The 22,708-nt window shown below is 40.5% G+C and overlaps 3 protein-coding genes across 3 annotated transcripts; 1 reads left to right on the top strand and 2 right to left on the bottom strand.

Annotated features, from left to right (window-relative positions):
• Positions 1-768: 768 nt before the first annotated feature.
• tmco1 (transmembrane and coiled-coil domains 1) lies at positions 769-4,940 on the bottom strand. Its single transcript, XM_049588872.1, has 7 exons — positions 4,725-4,940; positions 2,583-2,660; positions 2,442-2,501; positions 2,290-2,336; positions 1,980-2,047; positions 1,693-1,837; positions 769-1,263 (listed from the first exon to the last, which is right to left on the bottom strand). Exons 1-7 carry the CDS (start codon positions 4,792-4,794, stop codon positions 1,165-1,167), a joined length of 567 nt encoding a protein of 188 aa, XP_049444829.1. The 5' UTR covers positions 4,795-4,940; the 3' UTR covers positions 769-1,164.
• Positions 4,941-6,427: 1,487 nt separating this feature from the next.
• Positions 6,428-18,217, top strand: uck2a (uridine-cytidine kinase 2a). The gene is made up of 7 exons (XM_049588430.1): positions 6,428-6,594; positions 11,329-11,488; positions 11,754-11,850; positions 13,445-13,587; positions 13,695-13,792; positions 13,892-13,940; positions 16,304-18,217. Exons 1-7 carry the CDS (start codon positions 6,490-6,492, stop codon positions 16,438-16,440), a joined length of 789 nt encoding a protein of 262 aa, XP_049444387.1. The 5' UTR covers positions 6,428-6,489; the 3' UTR covers positions 16,441-18,217.
• A 633-nt stretch (positions 18,218-18,850) lies between these two features.
• Positions 18,851-21,792, bottom strand: aatf (apoptosis antagonizing transcription factor). The gene is made up of 2 exons (XM_049588429.1): positions 19,512-21,792; positions 18,851-19,270 (listed from the first exon to the last, which is right to left on the bottom strand). The coding sequence occupies exon 1, from the start codon at positions 21,725-21,727 to the stop codon at positions 20,036-20,038; it is 1,692 nt and encodes a 563-aa protein (XP_049444386.1). The 5' UTR covers positions 21,728-21,792; the 3' UTR covers positions 18,851-19,270; positions 19,512-20,035.
• Positions 21,793-22,708: the final 916 nt, after the last annotated feature.

A 22,708-nucleotide genomic window follows, 5' to 3' on the forward strand; every position in this document is an offset into this window, starting at 1 on the left:
GCAAGAATGAGATGGACGCAAGATCACAGTGACCTTGCCCTTTGACCACCAAATTAAAATCAGTTCATCGCTGAGTTGAAGTGAATTTTGTACCAAATTTGAAGAAATTCCCTAAAGGTGTTCTATCTAGATATCGCATTCACAAGAATGAGACGGACGCAAGGTCACCGTGGCCTTGACCTTTGATGACAAAATTCTAATCAGTTCTTCCCTGCATCTAAATGGATGTTTGTGCCAAATTTGAGGAAGTTCCCTTGAGGCATTTTGAGATATTCCATTCACAAAAATGAGATGGACTCATGGTCACAGTGACCTTGCCCTTTGACTTGTGACCACCAAATTCAAATCAGTTCATCGCTGAGTTCAAGTGAATGTTTGTGCCACATCTGAAGCAATTCCCTAAAGGTGTTTCATTTCATTCACAAGAATGAGATGGGCGCAAGGTCACAGTGGCCTTGACCTTTGACAGCCAGAATCTAATCAGCATCCAAGTGAACATTTGTGCCAAATTTGAGATAGTTCCTTTAAGACGTTTTGAGATATCGATGGATGCAAGATCACAGTGACCTTGCCTTCTGACCCTTGAAATCTAATCAGTTCATCGTTGAGTCCAAGCGGACATGTGCAAAATTTGAAGAAATTCCCTCAAGGCGTTCTTGAAATATCATGTACATGAGAATAGGATGGACGGACAGACGGATAACCTGAAAATAATTTCTCCGGCCATGGCTATCTCTGGTGTGGACACATAAAAATGAAAAACATGACTAAAGAGTAACCATAAAACTTTATTAATATGTAAGAAATAAGGATACAAACAATGACATCCAATAATACTGACAAACGGATCAGAGGTTACCGTGCCAATTAAAATCCTTAAACAATGTATGGCATGTGCTGAATACAAGGTAGACATTCGTATCCTTTGGTAATCAACATAATTAAGAACCGATTTTCTTTCTCTAATTTCTAAGTGAGACAATTAAAGTTAAATAAACTAAACACGAGGGAGAAATCCAAACAGAAAGTAGTGATACAGTAGCTGCAACAGATAATGCTTTTGGCTCCAGCACTGCAGAATCAGTTCTGTCTGTGCTCTGTTGAGGGAGCCATGGCTGCACACGGTCACAGTGCAGGAACAGCGCTTATGAGCCCGTCTGGTGATTAGGAGAACTTGGCTGCTTGGGGAGGAGGTCCCAGGAAGCCTCCAGCCTGTTTAGTTGCCGCTCTGGAGGGTGCAAGACCGAGCATCTTCTGAATGTTCTGGAGAAGAGACGCAGCACAAAACACTCTCAAAACGGAGAAAACAAAACAGTTTATCTTCTGATTTAGGAAGCATGAGGGGGACTGCTGTCTGACGGCTCTGTAGCACCCACTAGTGGTGGGTGGCTGCTTGACAGTTAAGCCGCCTTGTACATGAATAAAACACTAATTGGTTTAACCGACTAATATTTCTGGTGCTGACTAGCAAGGGGGCGGACGTTTAACCAATCAGAAATTTAACCAAGAACAAAAGAGCCTAAGTATCGAATGACAATGGCAGAGAAATGTATAGCCTGTGTCATTTTACTATTGGGAATAAGAGACTGGCGTTTCCTTCAATAAAAAACACCTTGAATTTCCTCTAATACAGCACAGAACTGTCCAGTGACATACAGTCAAAGGCTTCAACCTCACATGTGAAGACGTTACCTGTCTGATGGACATGGTGCAGAGGATGTAGAGGAAGATAAAGGAGCAGTCGGTGTAATCCTCGCCCAGCAGGTTGCGATGTGAAAGACCCTGGATGTAGGACAGCGGCACGAACGGCAATTTGGCCACAACTCTTCCATCGAAGCTGAAAACAACAAACAAAAAAGAAGAGATGGATGAAGAGATGAGAGCTCGTAGGCACAATTGTTATATTCTATTTACGTCGTTTTTTTTATATTAAAAGAGGAAGATCTCGCATCAACCCGATGTCACTACGTGTAACTTACATGGAGTTGAACATGCCCATCAAAGCTGTGAAGCAGAAGCCAATGGCGAACATGGACTTCATGCGAACCTACAAAAAAAACACACAAGATTAAAAATGGAAATTGAAATTTGGTGACACTTGACTTGATTTTGGCTTTACCAACATTCAAATATCACAGTATTGTTTAATATTAAACATATAAAGTGAAGGTAAGCCTGTTATACACAATATCTATTCTAAACTACATTAAGAAATGACGATCACGAACACAATCTTATTTATATGACAGTTGATGGATTTGAAGCCTGAACATTACAAATGTCTCTCACCATAGACAAGTCTCTGTTGTTGTTCTTCAGTTTCTCTTCCTGTCTTTCTGTAAGACATTCAGAAGCAGAGGTCACGTGTTACAGAACACCGTCAGTGTGAGAAAAAAAGGAAAAGGGCATTTCATAGACGCAGAGAACTTATGTCTTCTTACCAATTTTTTTCTTCTGTTGACGTCCTGCAGATTCTGTGATGGTTTCCTTTTTCTTTTCAACTAATATCAAACAAGCAACAGAGAATGCATCAAACAGTCCAAAGAGACACAATCAATGCAGAATTCACACGAGCCACTTACGTTTTTTGCTCTGTTTTTCCACTTCAGCCTTTAGCCTCTTGTACTTTTCAGTGCGATACACTAAAACCCAGGTAATCCCTGAGGAGACAATCAGGACAAGATGTTTTGTCAGACATCTCCAGTGTCTAATATTTTATTTATTGCATCAGCAGACATTTCTGTGACTGTTGTGTCGATACGCAGTTTCTCAGATTTCACAGAAAAGTTACTGTATCATCAAACATACTGAAAACATAACGTTTAATTACACACACTGTCATTGAGAAGTTTATACACACTGCACACTCCTAGTGCGACACTGTCATCCCAGAGTTGTGTGTAAGTGATGCCAATAAAGAGTGGTGATCAACCTGAGGCAAATTAGAAACTGTAACTAGTTTGTTTTCTGTCAAAGCAGATTTAAAAGTCAGACGATAAACTGCACTTAATTTACAATCTAAACTTGTGGAAATTCAAATGCAATAGACAATCATGAATCCTAAATGACAGGGATATTGATGGTCTGATTTTCTGCAGCTGAACTTTTGAAGTGAGGTCTTGTAATTTTCCACTGCATCTGGGTAGCAAGAAGAGGGAGGATTAAAAAAACACTTTTTATCAAGCTACAAACCAAGTTTTATGGAGGTGGCAAACCTCCACCCTAGCCTGACAAATTAATGAGCATGAGTTTGCAGATTCGCCTGGTTCCCAGGTTAGGAACACCCTATTCTGAGAACTCTGAGAACGGAGAGTTAATTCCTACAGTCAAAGTCATATTAACTTAACTAAAATAAAACTACAACTGTTGGACCAATTTATTTATATACTATGCTTATGTTTTATCTTTGTCCCAAACTATAGAGCTTCTGGGCCTACATTTTTGGAACCTTAGCTGAAATTTTAAAAAAGGAATTGGACCGCCAGTGCTCATAACACTGTTTGACGTTCCAGAGGACCTCAATACTAAAGGCGCCGGACAAGTTGATATAGTGGCGTATGCATTTCTATTAGATTATCGAAAGATTTTGCTAGAATAGAAGTCCGCTGACCCCCCATTATCCTCTGTCTGGTTTAAAGACCTGTTGTTTTTTTTTCTCAAACTTGAGAAGATAAAATTCACTCTTAGGGGCTCTGAAGACGGTTTCTATAAGAAATGGCAATTTATTTTAATAGCCTTCAAAATGTTATGTAATTGTACATTATTGCTATTCACTCTCAAGCACTGTTGCTCAAAAGACCTTCTCTTTTTTCCTTTCCTTTCTTTTATTTTATTTACTTATCCCCCTTTTTTCTACTGCAATTTTTAAAATATGGAATCAGTGTCACTGTGTGTTCAACCTGTATCTCTGTGGACTTTCAAGGTAGGGGCAGGAGGAGATGGGGAGGGTGTGCAGTTATCCTTCAATGAAAAGCATCATTAAAAAAAAAATCCAATATCATGCATCCCCAATTTTAATGTAATCCAACCCTGTTTTTAACTATGTACCTTGTGTTTAGCTCTTCATTTCATTTTGTTTTTTTATGTCCTGTTTTTATTGTAAAGCACTTTGTAACTGTGTTTTGCTGCTATATAAACAAAGTTTATTAGTATTTAATTGCTCTTATACAGTTCATAATTTACTTCTACTCTTACACTAGTTGCGTATACCCATTTTGTGATATAGTCTTATTTGTATCCTTTACTTCTCTATATTTAATGTACTTATTTCTGTCTTTGCACTGCTGCAATTCCTGAAGTCCCCTCTGGGGGTCAGTAAAGGTTATCTTATCATATCGTAACGAAAAACATACGTATATTCTCCTTTATTATGATGGGTCAAACCACGGATATTTTAGAGTCAAACGCAGAGGACATATTTCCAGAGCCAAAAAGTAAATAAACGAATAAACTTCTCGTAAGACTGTTATTGTGAAAGTATGACCGGAAGTTGTATCCCTTGCGCTGTCGAATGCTTTAGCTTCGTTGGCTAAATTCGCTGGCTAGCTAGCATAAGTAGCCGGTCCTCAAACCCACCAAAAGTAGCAATTAAACAAATTTAATAACGTAAACACTATCTCCCTGATGTGTAATCCAGAATGGTGTAAAAATTAGCGTATCATTGTGTCTCTTTGACGGAAGTTAACGTGCTTTCCTGCTTAAGCTGTCAGGAGGATTTCGCTCACCTTCGGCTAACAGCGCCGTACAGACAGAGATGAACACGATCAGGATCGTGTCTGCGAACATGGTGCTCATGGTGGCGGCGTCCCGTTTACTGCCCCGTTTATCCGACCGCAGAGAGAAACAGTTAATTTGTTATTAGAGGTTACAGCATGGGCACATTACATGGATCTGAGAGGGCTGTGTCAGCATTAGCGAAGAGGTCATACATGGGAATAGTACTTCCGGTTCAGCGACCGTAGCAGAAAAAAAATATTGAATATTTTGAAATAAAATAATATATATGTTACATAGCAATGTATTTGTTCTATTATACAAACTGTCTATTTTTATCATAACCGACGCTGTGTCAGAGAGGTGTTAATTTAGTCAGAGTAATTTTGAGACCGAATTTTGATGTGGGGGTTATTGGACTTTATTACCGTAAATGACAGAGCGACGTGCACGTAAAAACAATAATACATGCATTTATGTCAAGTAGCTAATGGTAATAGAAATAATGAAGGAAGGGGAATGAAGAGTTTAGCTCATCCTTAGACCATAGACTAAGGATTAGCTAAACCATTGACTTTGGAGTTTTAAAGGGTGAGTTTCTGTGTACTGGGGAACCTGAACAATCTTGGAATTGCAGAAATTGGGAATGACTGGACAAAGAAGAGCTGACAACCATATGTGCTCTTTACACTACTTTAGTTCTGCACACAATATAACCAAAATATGAATAAAGTAGCCTCTAGATTGAATGAATAAATAAAGGAAAAATATTAGGCCTATTTGTTCACTGATGAGTTGATATTATGTTTTATTACCTTGCAGTAATGTTTGATTTGACTTTTCTCAAATCATTCATTGGGGGACATCTTTTCAACCCAGTATAAACATGTGATGACCTCTGCTTTTCAAAATACACCGATGAGCCAAAACATTCAAACCACTGACAGGTGAAGTGAATAACTTTGATTATTTTGTTCCAATGTATTGTTCTATTGGGAAACCTTTGGTTCTGGCATTCATGTGGATACCACCTGACATGTTCCACCCACTCAGACACCGTTGCAGACCAAGTACCCCCCCTCATGGCAACAGTACTCCCCAATGGCAGAAAAAAGCACCATGCCACACTACACAGACTGTTTAGAAATGTCCTGTGGAGCGTGACACAAAGCTCAAGGTGTCGACCTGGCTTCTAAATTTCCCAGGTCCCAATCTGCTCAAGGATTCTTGTGGGATCTGGGGAATTTGGAGGCCAGGTTGACACTTTGAGGTCTTTGTCACATTCCTTGGGCCATTCCTGAGCCATGTTTGCAGTGTGGCATGCTGCATTATCCTGCTGGGGGGCCACTGCTACTGGGGAGTACTGTTGCCATGAATGCCAGAACCAAAGGTTTCCCAGCAGAACAATGCATTGGAACAAAATAATCAAAGCTACTCACTTCACCTGTCAGTGGTTTGAATGTTCTGGCTGATAAGGTCATAGATAACACAGAGTAGATAAAAAAATGCATGTTGAAATATGATTCATTGAATTTTATTAACATGAAGTTTGAAATTTAACAATTACTGACCAACATTTTTACATGTAATTCACCCGACTCTGATTTCATCATCATCATCCTTCTAAACATCATCAGCTCATCATCATCACCACTGCTTCCGTGCCCGTGAACGGCAGCCCCGTCATCCTCGCCATCATCAGATGGGAGGAGCGCACGAGGAGCGCAGGCACCGCTGGTTGTGTGTCAGAGGGCCGCAGCGCGCTGCAGATGAAGCATGGCAGGCGACAGCGAGACAAAGCCAGGTGACCAAGCCGAAAATGAGACCGTTAACCGGCAGCCTTTCCTCATCGGTGTGGCCGGAGGCACAGCCAGCGGCAAGGTCGGTATTTATATAATAATAGATTGTTTTTATGTCTTTATATGTATTTATCAGGTATTTATTGTATCAGACTGTCTGTGTGAACCGACACAGATATGTTTTTTCTGTTTTAAAGATGACGCGCTTCTTTCCCTCTGGATAATAATAATAGCTGAGGTTATTGATTCTGTGGGATCAGTTATTGCGCTGCTTCATCAGTGATCACTGTGGAGCAGGCCGCCCTACAGCATGTCAAAACACTGCCTTTCCTGAAATGGTTAATAAAGTAGGTTAGTGTTACAAATGGGAATCAGACTGAAGGACTCCCATATATTGCTGTTGTGTTTGTACATCTGTCACCATAAGATATAAAGGGTAACAAGGATCATAGTAAAGAAGATGAACCTTCAGTTAATTAGCATCATCTGTGCAGGGTCTGCTATAGGCTCATGAACATTAGATAGATATTAAAAAATACATTATTAGACCTTAAATGATTAATTGAATTTTATTTTGAATTAAAAAAAAATATACTCAAAAGCTCCAAAAACTCACCAGTCTGACCAAACCAAGTAGAATCTGCCTATTTTATTAAAGCATGTTGCTGTCTGCAGGTCATATATTTATAAATATCAAATACCGGTGTAAAATATGGCCTGAAGATTATTTATTTTTATGTTATCATGATGTGTATTGTTTTTCCTGGTGCAGTTGCTGATGTCTGGATTTTTCTTCTTTGTGACTCTGATGCAGCTTCTGTCTAGCTCCCTCTAGATTTTTTCACTTCACCTCATTTCACCAGCTGGCTCATTGGCATTACACTTATGTCTTCACTGTCATGGTGAGAAGCTACAGACAGACAGACAGATAGAGAATATTTATAAGACTGACAACACAGCAGTATAATGACAGTCTGGTCCCAGGACGGCTACACAGAGCTGTTACTGTGATAGATATGCCAATGGTGGTAGTCTAAATGCAGGTGGTTGATGATGCAGGTATTGCAGTGTGCTGTAAGGTAAATATCTGCATTGTCATTCTTGATTCTGTATTCAATATTGTGCAGTGTTTCAAAGGTTTCCAAGTATCGTGAATAAGTGTTGCTCTCTTTGAAAGATCAGAAATGTATGGAAGCCCATTTGTGCCAGTGTGATTGGGGATAAAAAAAGATCTCGTGAGTCATGACAATGAGAAACTTTCTTGAGCTAATGAGTAAGTGTCTTTTTGTGACTTGAAGTTTATTGAATTTTGAATTTTTCAACAACACCGAACCACCTCAAAATGCAAAGGGAAAAAAGAGATGAGAAGAAAATGATAAACAATGACAAAAACAATAAACTGAGGTAAATCAAAATAACAGTATTAACATGACATGTGAGTGAACTTGTCAGATTCCAACCACACGACTGTAAATGTCCACTCACAGTCCATAATAATAGTGCCCATATAAATATTTCCCTCAGCTGCGCCACAGCCACATCCAGTGAGATAGTATCGTAAAAATGATTTCTTAGTATATCAAAACAACGAGATTTCTCAAAACAAGTCAGTAGTATTTCAAAATAATGTGAAACTTTCTCAAAATATGCTTATTTATCTAAAAAAAAAAAAAGATTTCTCAAAGTTGTGATGTAGTATCTCAAATAAATGAGAAACTCTTGAAATATTGACTTCCGTATTTCAAAATAATGACGTAGTACCTCAAAATAATGCAAAACCTTTTCAAAATATGGACTTATCTGTCTCAAAATAGTGACTTACTTATTTCAAAAACATGAGCAGGGCTCAACAATAAGGATTGCCCGATTGCCCGGGGCAAGTAAAACTCAAGGTCGGGCATGTAAACTAACAACTCACTTGCCCGATCGGGCAAGTTGCTAAAAATAGTAAAAGTTAATAACTAATTGATAAAATAAATGTATTTTAAACCATGCTCCTACGGCTTTGATGCAGCGGTGTCTCTGCCTGAAGTCACAGGCACAGCTGTGTAACAATGTCCTGCCCACAGCCCCCATTGATATTATTTTGCGTGACGAACGCTTCATATAATAACATAACAATATACTATTTATGGTGTTATGTCATCATGTCATTTCTGTCTCTACATGGTCACGCGTTAACAATTCTCCTCTCCCAATTCTCCTCCTCCTGTATCGTGCACGGCGGAGTTCCACCACACACACAGGTGATCACGCTAGAGCGGCTCGGGCCACATTTTCCTGACCAAACCTGACCCCGAGCCCGGTGCAGTTTGTCAGCTGACAAAGTTATTGAAATGGACAGTGTGTAAATAACCAACAGATTGCTGTTACGCACAGACAAACAGCTGCTCGCACAGCAGCTCAGCACGGCACTCTTGGTGCTGAGCTTGTGTTGCGTTCAGGCGTTGTCACGTAAATAACAACTTCCAACACTTAAATAGGTCATAGCACAAATCAGCAGCATGTCAAGTGACTTTTTACTTTATTATATTCAATAAAATTGTATGTTCCTAAATCTTGAGACACCTCATATGTAAGCTAGACAGACATTTCACCTGCTCATTACTGTGCACATATGTACTGTATGTACTTAGTCCTAAAGAGCCCTTCTGGTGCCAGTAGATACACAGAAACATCCCAGCAGGCTGTGCTTTGCAAGCATACAAAAAAGTTTCACACCTGTGAAAATTATTTTTCATGCGTGTGCTTCACCTCCGCTGCTACAACTCCATCCTAGGGGAAACACTGCTGTGTGTGTTTTATGCAACAGGTGCATGTGGTAGTCTACTGGTAGAGTAGAGAGAGTAAGTAGCGTTGAAGTAGAGTAGAGCAGGGCAGAGAGATAGAAGCAAAATATATTAAACCCAGTATTAATACAGCAGAACTGGAGAGAGGGGTGAAAAATAAATAGAGGTGGGCATGGGTGCAAAATTATAGACGGAGCATGATTGACAAATTTTTCACTTTAAGCCCTGACACTGTCATTTTTGTGTAGGAATTAAGCTACAATACATGACATATGTTGTTTTAATTAATAAATACAGTGTGAATAAAGATTACATAACATAAAAATAACAGCAGTCTTTGTTATTTGATAGCCGCTTAAATTAAACAATTTTTATAGGGCAAGTAAAAACTCATTTTGGGCAAGTAGATCTCTGACCAGCTTGCCCAACCAGGCAAGTGAAAAAAAACCTTAGCGTTGAACCCTGATGAGCTTTCTCAAAATGATGACGTACTATCTCAAAATAATGTGAAATATTCTCAAAATATGGACTTAATTATTTCAAAATAATGAGATTTCTCAGAAGAATGAGTTAGTATCTCAAAATAATGCAAGGCTTTCTCAAAATACTGACTTCTTTATTTCAAAATAATGACTTAGTATCTCAAAATAATGGAAAACCTTTTCAGAAATATGGACTTACCTATCTCAAAATAATAAGATTTCTCAAAATAGTAACTTATTTAAAAAATACGAGATTTCTCAAAATGATGATGTAGTATCTCAAAATAATGCAAAACCTTTTCAAAATATGGACTTACTTATTTCAAAATTATGAGATTTCTCAGGAGAACGAGTCAGTATCTCAAAATAATGTGAAACTTCAAAATAGACTCTTATTTTGAAAAAATGACTTAGTATCTCAAAATAATGCAAAACCTTTTCAAAATATGGACATATCTATCTCAAAATAGTGACTTACTTATATCTAAAAATATGAGAATCCTCAAAATGATGACTCTCAAAATGTGGATTTAATTATTTCAGTATCTCAAAATAACGCAAAACTTTGTGAAAATATTGACACTTATTTCAAAATAATGAGATTTCTCAAAATCATGACTTAATATCTCACATTAATGAGAAGCTCTCAGTATACTGCCCCCTAATCTTAAAATAATGACTTAATATCTTGAAATAATGACAAGATTTCACAATACAACAAGTCTGAATCTCAGTATAACAAGAAACTAAAATAAAATATCTCAAAATAATGAGAAACGATACCAAGTCATTATTTTCAGGAAGCTTCTCACTTTAATAACTTATCACACTGGTGGGAATGGGTTTCCACAGTAACAGGTGAATTTGTTTTATATTTTGTTGCACAGTTGTTTTGCAGAGTAGATCATCAGGATGCAGGATGCCCCGAGGCGAAATCAAAGTCTCTCTTTCTTCTTCTTAATATGTGAAAAACGTGGTTATTGAAACTTCAGAGAGGTAGTGAAGTGAATTACGTAGATTAAAACCTGTATTAATAATTAAGTAGCCTGTTCCTTTACTTGAGTTATGTAGGTGTATGTAGGTTGATTTAAAGGCGATTAAAGCTACAAAACGTTGTGGTTGTGGTTCAGCAGGCAGTTGTTTGTGGGTGTGACTTCTTTGTGCTGTGGCCCCTTTTTCCCATAAGACTAACTGCTCACAGAACCACCTGTTCTCCCACACATGTTCTCTGAATGTGGAGTAAACAGCAATCTTATGTTTTGGGTTTGTGAGTGTCTGTTGAGTGTGGCTGTCTGCCAGCTTCACATATGATGTCAAGAATCCACGTTTGCAGCCTTTAAATAGAGATCTAAGAAAACATTGAGTTATGCTTTCAGGACACAGCGACATGCATGAACTTAATGTAAAGTATAAATGAAAGTTTAGGTGTTGGTGTAATTCGTACAGACAGCCACTTAAGTTCCAAAAACAGCAGGATGTGGTGAGTAAGATAACGGAGGCCAGTGTTTTTTCACACTACTTGTTTTGTTCGTCTTGTTCGGCAAGTCGTCGGTGTGCGGCAAGATCATGGAGCTGCTGGGCCAGAACGAGATCGACCACCACCAGCGGCAAGTGGCCATCCTCAGCCAAGACAGCTTCTACAGGGTCCTCACCCCAGAGCAGAAGGCCAAGGCACTCAAGGGCCAGTTCAACTTTGACCACCCAGGTATGTCAGTATCACTGACTTCATCACATGCCTCGCTGTGTTAATGTATCATCTGGCAGCAGGGTAACCAAGGACAGACGTCCTCTGGCCTGAAACAGCTGTGTGTCTCCTGCTGGGAAACATTTGCCTTGTTTATTCAGAGGCGATTCCAGCAGTTAATCTGTATGTGACTCAGGATCATAATGTGAGGTTTGCCTGCTGATGATAATTTATCCTGCTGTAGAGAAATCATTTTAACTGCTTTGTGCTTTTTCCTTCTGTACAGATGCTTTCGACAACGATCTCATAATCGCGACTCTGTGGGACATCAAGGAGGGAAAAACCGTCCACATCCCTGTTTATGACTTTGTTTCCCATTCCAGGTGAATGAATCTCATCAGATAGGCTGCACAGAGACAACTTAAGAGGAGCATTTGCATGTTTGAGCCCAGGCACTATAAAAAAAAATGTTGGCATAGTACGTCTCTGCAAACCATGTGTACATTACGTTTGTACATTATTATGTTGTGGCTGGTTATAGGCACAACAACCACTTGGTTATGGTAAGGAAAAGACTTTAAAAGACTGCCTTAAAAGACTTTTGAAACACAGCAATGAGACCTTAAAAAAGCACCTGTGTGGGGTCTAAAAGCCACAGGAAAAAACGGTGATGGTTCCCTAAAAAACACCCATGTTTGGTGCTGAAAAGCTGCTGGAAACACAGTGATGTGTCCCGAAAAAACATCTGTTTGGGGCCTAAAAGCCACAGGAAAAAATAGCGATGAGTCCCTAAAGAAACACCCACGTTTGGTGCCTTAAATGCTGCTGGAAACACAGTGATGGGTCCATAAAAGACATCAATGTTTGGTGCCTAAACAGCCACAGCAAAATAGAGATGGTTCCCTAAAAACACCCACATTTGGTGCTGTAAAAGCCACAGTAAAAATGGCAATGGTGGCCCAAACAACAACCACGTTTGGTGCTTTAAATGCTGCTGGAAACACAGTGATGGGTCCCTAAAATACCCCACTGTTTAGTGTTTTAAAAGCTGCAGGAAAACCGGCAATAGTTCCCTAAAAAACACCCATGTTTGGTACCTAAAAAGCTGCAGTAAAAATGGCAATGGTTCCCTTAAAAACACCCACGTTTGGGGCCTTTAAAAGCCTTTTAAAACACAATGATGAGTCCTTAAAAAACACCTGTGTAGGGCCTAAAAAACTGCAGTAAAAATGGCAATGGTTTCCTAAAACACACCCACGCTTGGTGCCTAAAAAGCCTTTTAAAACACAGTGATGAGTCCTTAAAAAAACACCTGTGTGGGGCCTAAAAGCCACAGGAAAACAGTGATAGTTCCCTAAAAAACACCCACGTTTGGTGCCTTAAATGCTGCTGGAAACACAGCAATGACTCACCGTCAACAGTGGTCTACAGTTTGCCTCGGTGTCCCACCATCCACTACCCCCTCCACCTCCCGATGACAAAGCCAGCGCATATACTATGTCACTTTCTAAACGTTAATAAGATATGTATAAAAAGTGTAAGTCTAATATTTTCATGGTTTGCAGAAACATACAAAGGCAACATTTTCTTCTCACAACTGGGCTGTAAGAGAGGTCTCTAATGCATCATAATGTGGCGGTAACATTAACTGTAAAAGAGGATATAATGTCCACTGTGGTGGATTAATTAATAATTAATTTTACTTAAATCGATTTTCATAGCATAATGATAAAATGAATGGGAACCAATAGGTGCCTTAGAGGCAGAGAATGCATTTGAAGGTCTGAAACATCACAGTAAACTATGGAAAAGTAAACAGACTAAAACATGCAAAAGTACGGCTATGGTCCCTTTAATCTCTAGTTTTACTGTTTTCCCTGTGTTGCACTGGAACAATGAATAATTAACTGAAAGATGAAGGCAAATGTTACAGAGGCACACTAAGTATTTTTATATTGAATGTCTCCTGTATGACAGGAAGGAAGAGACAGTGACGGTGTACCCTGCTGACGTGGTGCTGTTCGAGGGCATCCTGATGTTTTACTCTCAGGAGATCAGGGACCTTTTTCAGATGAAGCTGTTTGTGGACACTGACGCAGACACACGTCTGTCTCGAAGAGGTGAGATGTACGAGCATGACCAGACAGATCCCTTCAGTTTCTACACACAAGAGGAAAGACATTAATTAAAGATAGCTGAGCTTTTCCCTGGTCTCATTTTCCCCCAGTGCTGCGGGATATAAGTGACCGTGGACGGGACCTGGAAAGCGTTCTAGCACAGTACATCATGTTTGTCAAGCCTGCGTTTGAGGAGTTCTGCCTGCCAGTAAGTGTTATTCCACATGTATTCAAATTACTTGCGTGGTTGTGTCCCTGAGCATCGACTCACAGTCAAACATTTGTCCTCTCTGTTGACGCTGTTTAGACGAAGAAATATGCTGATGTGATCATACCGAGAGGAGTTGACAATCTCGGTGAGTATTAGTGCTTTCGGAGCTCGGAGACGATAGAGAAGAACTTGGAACCAAATATTTTGAGACATTAGCCTCAACAGTGTTATCATAAAGGACACAGCTGTGTTGATTGTTGGCCTCTGAGCTGGGAATTGTGCTCTCAAAAGTAGGGAAGCCAAAAGCCTCTGCTGCTGAATACAAAACAGCTTTGTCTGTTGATTTGAGAGAAGAACTTTAAAACATCCAAAACACACTGCACAAAAGAAAACTGTACAGTCGATAGTCGGTCTAAATATCTTCAATCAGCACACCTGCCCTGACCTGGCCTCCATTGTGCTTCCCACATATGACCTTTACATTGAAGTCACAGACTAGTTTTGCAGCAATTTAGTCATAAAACAACTCAGTGGAGAAATTGAAATTTTGACTCGATGTTCGTGCTAGAGAAAAAGGAAAAGGATCATCAACAACATTAGAATTAAGCTTCTGGGGACCATGACTGTCTGTACAAAATTTCATGTCAAGGATGGCACCTTCTGGTTCCATCAAAAACAGCACAAAAGACACGCACATCCCACTCATCCAATGGAGTGAGTGCTGGACCAAAGAAACGTCTGGCAAAGTATGAAACAAATAAGTCTGAACGCCAAGCAGCTCCTGTTTAGAAGGCTTTTAATGCAAAGTTTTTAGGTACATATGGGTACACATAACAGGTGTGGCATGTCACATGACTGGCTCAGACAGCACTATGGGTATTTAAGATGGCGACCTGTCTTTTTTTTTTTAAAACTCTTGAGGAAGAGCTGTGGGCTCGAAATGTCACTCTGCCTTTAAATCCTTCTAAACGGGAGCTGCTTGGCATGCGGACTTAATTGTTCTTCACCCTCTGGTTTCTCTCCACATGTTAACACTAGCCGCTTTTACACTGCCTGTCCAAGGCAGGAATGTCATGCTGTTATTCTACTCGCCATTCTTAATAAAAAGGTACAGTTTCAATCATTTACTGTCCCTGTTGTATTTTATGGTGGCTGACCTCATCCTCTGCTCGGAGGGTAGAGGTAGAGAATGGGCGGGCAGGGTTGTCTCGCCATTAAGCTGGCAGCAAAGGTAGTTACAGGGCCAAATCAACGTCTGTTTAAAAGGGGTGGCTGGTAGGAGGGGACCGCAGACAGGACGGATGTGAAGCTTTGATGGCGTGTTATGTGTGCGTCGCACTGCCGGGAGATTTAAAGAGCAGCTAATAGTAGTTAGCAGCTAACTTGAAGAAGAACAGCAGCTGAAAATGCCCGCTAATGGAGGAGACATTGAGGTCCGGGAACTCCTTACCCTCTGAGCAGAGGACGAGGTCAGCCACCATGTAACACTGACAGTAAATGATTGTCATTGGCTTCTCATTCAGAATGAAATAAATAATGAACTTGAGGAATGAGTGTATACATGCACACAAAATTCTTTCATTCGGAATGACAAATGGAATAAACCACCCCCTTTAATCAGATTTAATTTTCACTTGGAATGACCATTTACATGACCACTTTTAATTGGAATGGCCTTTCATTCCAAATGAAAGTCGAATTAAACTCTCCATGTAAACGTACTGACTGTCGTGGTATGCCATTGTTATTGTTTGTTATATGTCACACCAGAGGCAGATGCTGTGTGTTACACATCACCTTTATTTGCTTCTGCTATCTAAAATCAGTTTGGTTCTGTGTAAAAAAACGTAAAGTTGGAGTAAAAACAGGACGTCATTGTAGCCTTATAGGCAGATATTCACCATGTTAGCATCGTTAGCTCCTAGCTGCTGCTTTAGCCACCTCCATGTGTGAGAACCGTGTGCAAGTGCGGTCAAAGGACAGTGTTTGTCCGTTGCTTGTTTTGTACATTCATTCATTTTCCGTAACTGCTCATCCTGGGTCACAGGGGAGACATTGGGTGAGAGGCAGGGTTCACCCTGGACAGGTCACCAGACTATCACAGAGCTGACACATAGAGACAGACAACCATTCACACTCACATTCACACCTACGGACAATTTAGAGTCACCAATTAACCTGCATGTCTTTGGACTGTGGGAGGAAGCTGGAGTACCTGGAGGAAACCCACGCTGACACGGAGAGAACATTCAGTCTCTACACAGAAGGGCTCCCCCACCCTGGGTTCGATCCAGGAATCCTCTTGCTGTGAGGGGACAATGCTAACCACTGCACCACTGTGTACAGCAAAACGAAAATACAAAATATTTCATTGGACTTACAGGTTAGAAATGTTTTGCAGTGGATGAAACAGTAGTGAGTTTATTTAAATATCACTGTTTAGAAATACATCAGAGACACTAACAGGGGCTAAACCTGACCACGCTCTCTCTTTGTCTTTCCATACAGTTGCCATCAATCTCATAGTTCAGCACATCCAGGACATCTTAAACGGCGGTTTGACCAAACGGCTGAACGGGTGGTTTAACGGCTGCGCAACTGCAAAGAAGCAGCCAAACATGGAGTCAAGCAGTCGGCCCCACTGAGCGCAGTACTCCCCGGAGACGAAAGACGGTTCACCTGTACGTGCCGAACGGGCTCTGCGCTGTGGCTAACAAAGCAAGAGTAAAGACAGGAAATCAAAAGGCCTCTTTTTGATATGATTCTGTTTGGACTGAAGGGGAACCATCCGTTTGTGGATCTGGTTTAAAGGTTGTGTTCAGTTATATTTTCCTCTGTAGCTTGTGTACTGTATGAGATGGAAGAGGGAGAAAAACAAAGGGGCTAACTTGTAATTTAATTTCAAACTGATGCTTGCCTTTACCACCGCACTGAAGCTAACTACAGAAGCAGTTATGGTGTCTAAAACACACTTGATAGCCTTTAACCATACAATAAACGCAGTGTAGCAACGCGCTGTTCAATGGCAGGGCCTTACCCAAACTCACTACCGTTAAAGGTGACTAATTCCCTTTATCAATGCAACTTCTTTTCTTTCCAGGCTCAGTGTAAAGCATTTTTTGACTTGTATGAATAGATTTTCAAAACGATGTACTAATGGATCAAGACTTTGGATGTTTGCGTCATGTCGCCCCGAGCTGCACTTGCTTTGTCTTGTCTAAACCTAAACTGAATCAGTCAAATTAAAACAACCGATTCCCACCTCAAACCATTAGATGTACGACATCACCAAAGATCACTTTCTGTAATGTCTTTGTGGACTAATTGTGTTAGAATTTTTATTTCAGTGTGACACTGACGTTACTTTAACTAATTCATTCAGATGTTGCTAAGAGAAAGAACTGTTTATGTTGCTCTAGATTACCACAAAGTATTGATTTCCTTTGAGTCCCATGAACTTGAATCCTCAGATGTTTGCAGGTTTCATTTCAAAGACACGCTGATAACAGTGTTACTGAATGCATTGAGCTGTAAAATGTCATTAAGTACAAGAAACCCAATGTAAATGTGTTCTGTAAATGTTCTTCCCGTGTACATTTTTCTCATGATAAAGTTCTCAGGTACTCTTTATTTGCTTGACACATCTGTCACATCCAGGTCCTTGTATTTGATTTAAATATATACGTTTGTTTTTTAAGACATTTTCTGTTTCTGTTTGACTCAAAGATCTGCATATTGAGAGAATAATGCCATGTGCTTGGTGCCATATTGAAGAAAAGGTTCAAGGTTCATTCATTATTCCAAGTCCAAGGTGGTTAGCTCCACTGCTAACCTGTAGCCACACCTGATAAACAGCCTAAATTTGCATGTGTCCTTCATTAGCAGTGAAAGCAGTTACAAACTCAGTGTATAGCTCCTTTAAGTTATCGTATTGTGTTGATAATGGATTTTTTTTTTTTAATTAATTTTTTTTTGTTCTGACTCTGAATTACAAGTTAAAGGCTGCTTCAGCGTTTTTTTCTCACTGCGGTTGAAGTAATATAAAGTGAATGCAGCCTATGATGAGTCAAAATGTCCGCTATGGGAAAAGCTTATCTCATATTCCTTATGTAAATCCATTTATTTAAATGGATTATTTATTTTTTGCAATTTTTGTGAAAATAAAAATACATAAATGTTTAATTTTATTCCTGGCAGTGTAGCAAAGCAACATTTAGACCTTTATGTTGAGAAAAAGCAATTACAGAAAATCAAATGTAAATTATATGTGAAAATCTAAATATTAAGAAAAAGACCTTGAGAGATCTTTTAATGGAATTTAAATCAGTTATACATATATTGATGAATATGTCTGCCTATGAAATAAATATGGCAAGGAAATAAATCCTGAAATAAATAAACGAGGCAATAAATACATAAATGTGTTTTTATTAAATAAAAATTCAAAGACCACTTTTGCTTATTTCAGGGGACTTTTGTCATAATTCCATAAAAGCACTCCTTTATCTTTATTAAATATGTTAATTCACTCAACTATGTTAATTTATTTCATAGGCATATTTATTTATTTATTTATTTATTTACTATAGATTTAAATGGCATTCCATACCGCTTTGCTGTGTGGTCAACATTTTCTGAGGGGGTTAAGGGGATCGCTGGGGGAACTTGCGCTCATGACCTCAGTCCTGTGTCCCAAATCCACACCGATTCTAAGCAGGTTTTTTGCAGCGTGTTCACACTGGGACACAATCAGGGTGAGGCAGCGGTGTGTGTATATGTTGATGGTCATTATTAGGGCTGGGTAAAAATAATCGATTCATACGATTCAAATCAATTTTCATTTGAATGACCCGATATCGATTCATAAAATGCGAGACTGATCTTTAAATACAGGATTTTGCTCAATGATGTGTGAAACTTTAACCCTGTTAGTCTCGCTGGTAGCAAATGGGCCCCAGCACTAATTTATTAAAGACTGTAGTATTGAGAAACTCTGACGTTTTATGTTTTGGAGTCATTATATTACGATGCTGCAGCAGCCTTTACTCAGTATGATGACGTCAGGAATAAAATGTATTTTATTGACATTTTAGATTTGTTTCCAGTGAGATATTCAGGTTATATTGTGACTTTTTAGTTATGAAATATTCAGCGTTTATTCGGTTCTGAATTTATTTAGTAATTCCTTGTAATATTCCAATCAATTTTATTTATAAAGTCCAATATCACAAATCACAATTTGCCTTACAGGGCTTTACAGCATACGACCTCCCTCTGTCCTCAGGAAGAGCAACTGAGGAGGGATCCCTCCTCCAGGATGGACAGACGTACAACAGATGTCATACAGAACAGATCAACATGATAAATTAACAGTAATCCGTATGACACAAGAGACAGAGAGAGAGATGCAGGACAGACGGTATTAGTATTAGTTCTCTGAGAGTCTTTCACATTCAAGCAAAAGTTGGTATTCAACTGAAATATCCCCTATCGAACCGATATCGAAACGAATCTAATCGGGAGATACTTGATGTGTTTCTGTGTGAAGTTTATTGGCAGTGACAGATTAAACCTGCACTTTTACAGGGCGATATCACTTCCTGTTTCCTGTCAGTATAACACAGTACACTGATTTCTTGTAACTGGAAAAACTAAGTGTACCTAATATAGTTTGTATGTGGAACTGGGTCACAACATGTCTGTTAGGGCAGTTCACCATTTTAAGTCCACCAGTCATTGTGCATGTAGAACAATTAGTCCGTTAATTGATTAGCTGATCGATGCTGATCTGATTTCATGTTTCTTAATTGTGATCATTTAGAAGAACAGATTCTTTTCTCTGAATAATTTTGGATTTTTGGACTGATAGACAAACACACCATTAGCAGACGTCACTTTGGGCTCTGGGAAGTTAAACATTTCACTATTTTCTGATATTTTATTGACAAAATGATTGATCAATAAAATAACTGTTGCAGCCTTACACTCATGTGTATTACATATTTTATCACAAAGTGCTCATTATGCAACACATACTGGTATAAAAGGTATAAATGAAGAGCTGTGTGTGCCCTGTGAGTCCATATTCAGCGTAACTGAGGAGCCTCTGCTGACAGGGAGCAGACTCAGTCTCTGTCCAAACACAAACTGCTGCTCGCCATCCTTCCAGACGATGTGCGGAGAGGCTTCATTCACATCCCGACACTGCAGCGTGTCCTCTACATGAGCACCTCCTCCATGTCACTCCCTGACTGTGGAGTTCTGTCCAAAGAGGCCACGGTACAGTTCACTGCGCGCCTCGTCGCTCACCGAGCTGTGGTCGATAGGAGCCATGAAGTTCACCAGCTTGCTGTGGATGTGGAATCTGACCTTGCGCCCTTTGCTGGCTTTGGTGTCCACCTTCTTCTTGATCTTGCTGCGCAGCTTCTGGATGGCCAGCCACTGCCTGCCCATGGCCACCTGGTCATTGGGGTCCGCCGCGCTCGTCCTGCGTTCGATCAGCTCTCTGAGCAGCTGGTGGTAGAAATCATCGTCGTCGAATATGTCCTCGTCCAGATCCTTTAGATGTGTGTTTGCTTTCAGCTGCGGCTCCACCTCCTCTCCGTCTGCAGGGGCGGTCTCAGAGGTGACAGCAGAGGCCTCTGGTTTCCCCAGGACTCTGTATTCAGAGCGCCGGGTCTGGGTGCGTCGCACAAGCCTCTCATTGTCCAGCAGCACCTGCTCAACCTGGGTAAGAATGTTTCTGTCGAATGCCCCGAAACCTTTGCTGCTTTTGCCCATCGTTAATCTCGTCTTGTCATGCCACTTCTGCAGCGTGGCGTTCCGGTAAGGCTGGAACGCTGCAAAACGTTTGGCCATGAAGTCCGGGTACTCCGCCATCTCCAGTTTTCGTTTAGGCGCCCCAAGCTCCTGCACTGACATCTTTTCATCCTCATCACTGTCGATCTCCTCGTCATCACCCTGAGCTCCTGCCTCCCCCAGAGCGATGGTCCTCGTGTCTGCGTTCTGGTGCAGCAGCTGATCGTGCAGCTCCAGCAGGGATCTCTGGAGAGCTTTCAGAGCCTTGTGGGTGTTCTTCAGCTGCCCCGCCAGCTCCGCTCCGCCTCTCCTCTTGAACTCTGGGAGGGTCTGCGGCTGCGGGAGCTGGTTGGCGGTCGCCAGAGCTTTCTGGAGTTTGATTCGGCCCTCCAGCAGTTTGTCCCACAAGGCCAGCTGGTTCTTCACAGCCTTCCCTTTCTCGACCTCCTCGTCTACTTTCTCCTGAGAAAATGTGCAAACAGCTCCCTCATCATCATCATCATCGTCATCGTCGTTGTCGTCTTCCAACTCATCTTCATGCTCATCATCTTCATCGCTGCCTTCAATCTCCTCGTCATCATCATCATCTTCGCTCACTCCCAGATCATCCATGCCCTCTGTCATTTTGAGGAAGTCCACTTTCCGAGGAAAAGTGACGTCAGCACCGCTTTTCTTAGATGAAAGTTGAGCATCTAGTTGCGCATCACTGCCCACCAACTCTTCTTCTTCATCATCCTCTTCATCACCAAAAGATTCCTCTCCTTCATCTTCTTCTAGCTCCTCCATGCTGCCCTCCTCTTCCTCCTCCTCCTCCTCCTCATCATCATCCTCCTCCTCCTCATCATCATCATCCTCCTCCTCCTCATCCTCCTCTTCACCAGATCCCTCAATGTCCATCAGCAGGTCTTTACGGGACACCTTCTTCCCCACATACCGTCTGTCCGTGTCTGACAGCAGGGATGTGTTGTGCTTCCGCAAGGCACTGAGGCCGACACCATCTTCCTCGTCGTCCTCGTCGGTGAACCTCTCTATCACTCTAGCTTTGGTCGCTTCGTCATCATCATCCTCCGGATCTGCGAATTTCGGCTGAGGATTCAACAAGTCCTCGAGCTCCTGAGAAAACGAGCCTGCCATGGTTAAAAGTTTACAACAACCACACGTGGAGTGCGGCCAGAGCCGTTTCTTAGTGCGGAGATGGATGACGTCACTAAAATGCGACGACACCAAGAGTTTTTCTAATAGTTATGCCCTGGGTAGCGTCTTTCAGGCTGAGCTTAGTCAGCAACGAAACAAATTTTAGCCACCTAAAAAAATAAATATCAGTTTAAGTGTATGATATATTGAGAGTATTTTCATTGCTTTACCTTAATGTCAGGTAGTGATTTTGAAAGGAAAAATGAAGCCGTTTCACCGCTCTCTTCAGTACCAGAGTCCATTGAGAAAACTGGTAATTTAACACTGTTGAATACAGGGGCTGCTGGTCTACTGCTGCTTCATTCAGTTTATTTGTTTGAGATATTTTGTGACTTTCGCATTTAAACGGCTTAGTTCAGATACACCGAAGTCACACAATAAGACAGACTAAGTAACTGACTGAAGCAGCGGTACACCAGCAGCTCGTGTGTTCAGCAAGGTAAAATTACGTGTTTTCTCAACGGAGTCTGGTGGAAGTGAAAATAAAACCTTATTTTGTTGTTTTTATCATGTCCTGCTTGTTTATACATATGTAATATTTCATTATCTTATATGATATCTTATGTTTGTCATGTGTGATGTATCTTAAGCACATTGAGTTTATGTTTGCCATATGAAATATGCTATATAAATAAAGTTGACTTCAAACCAGGGGCGTGCAGACTTACATCTACTGTATGTAATGTGCCGACTATGGATAAGTACCCCACACAACCCTCCTTTAAATGACCTGAACTATCCCTTTAAAGTTGATTATGATACTATTTTAAGTACATTTACACAGATTAATGAGGTAGTTTGAGTCAAACAGGTAACAGGACTAAATGCAGAAAACAATATATTGACTCAAATGTCATTTAAAGAAGGTGCATGCAGAGGAAATATCGGGTCTAAAACTGTGTATGAATATATTCAATTAAT

Source organism: Epinephelus fuscoguttatus, linkage group LG10 (genome assembly GCF_011397635.1).
Source record: "Epinephelus fuscoguttatus linkage group LG10, E.fuscoguttatus.final_Chr_v1".
NCBI classification, from domain to species: domain Eukaryota; kingdom Metazoa; phylum Chordata; class Actinopteri; order Perciformes; family Serranidae; genus Epinephelus; species Epinephelus fuscoguttatus.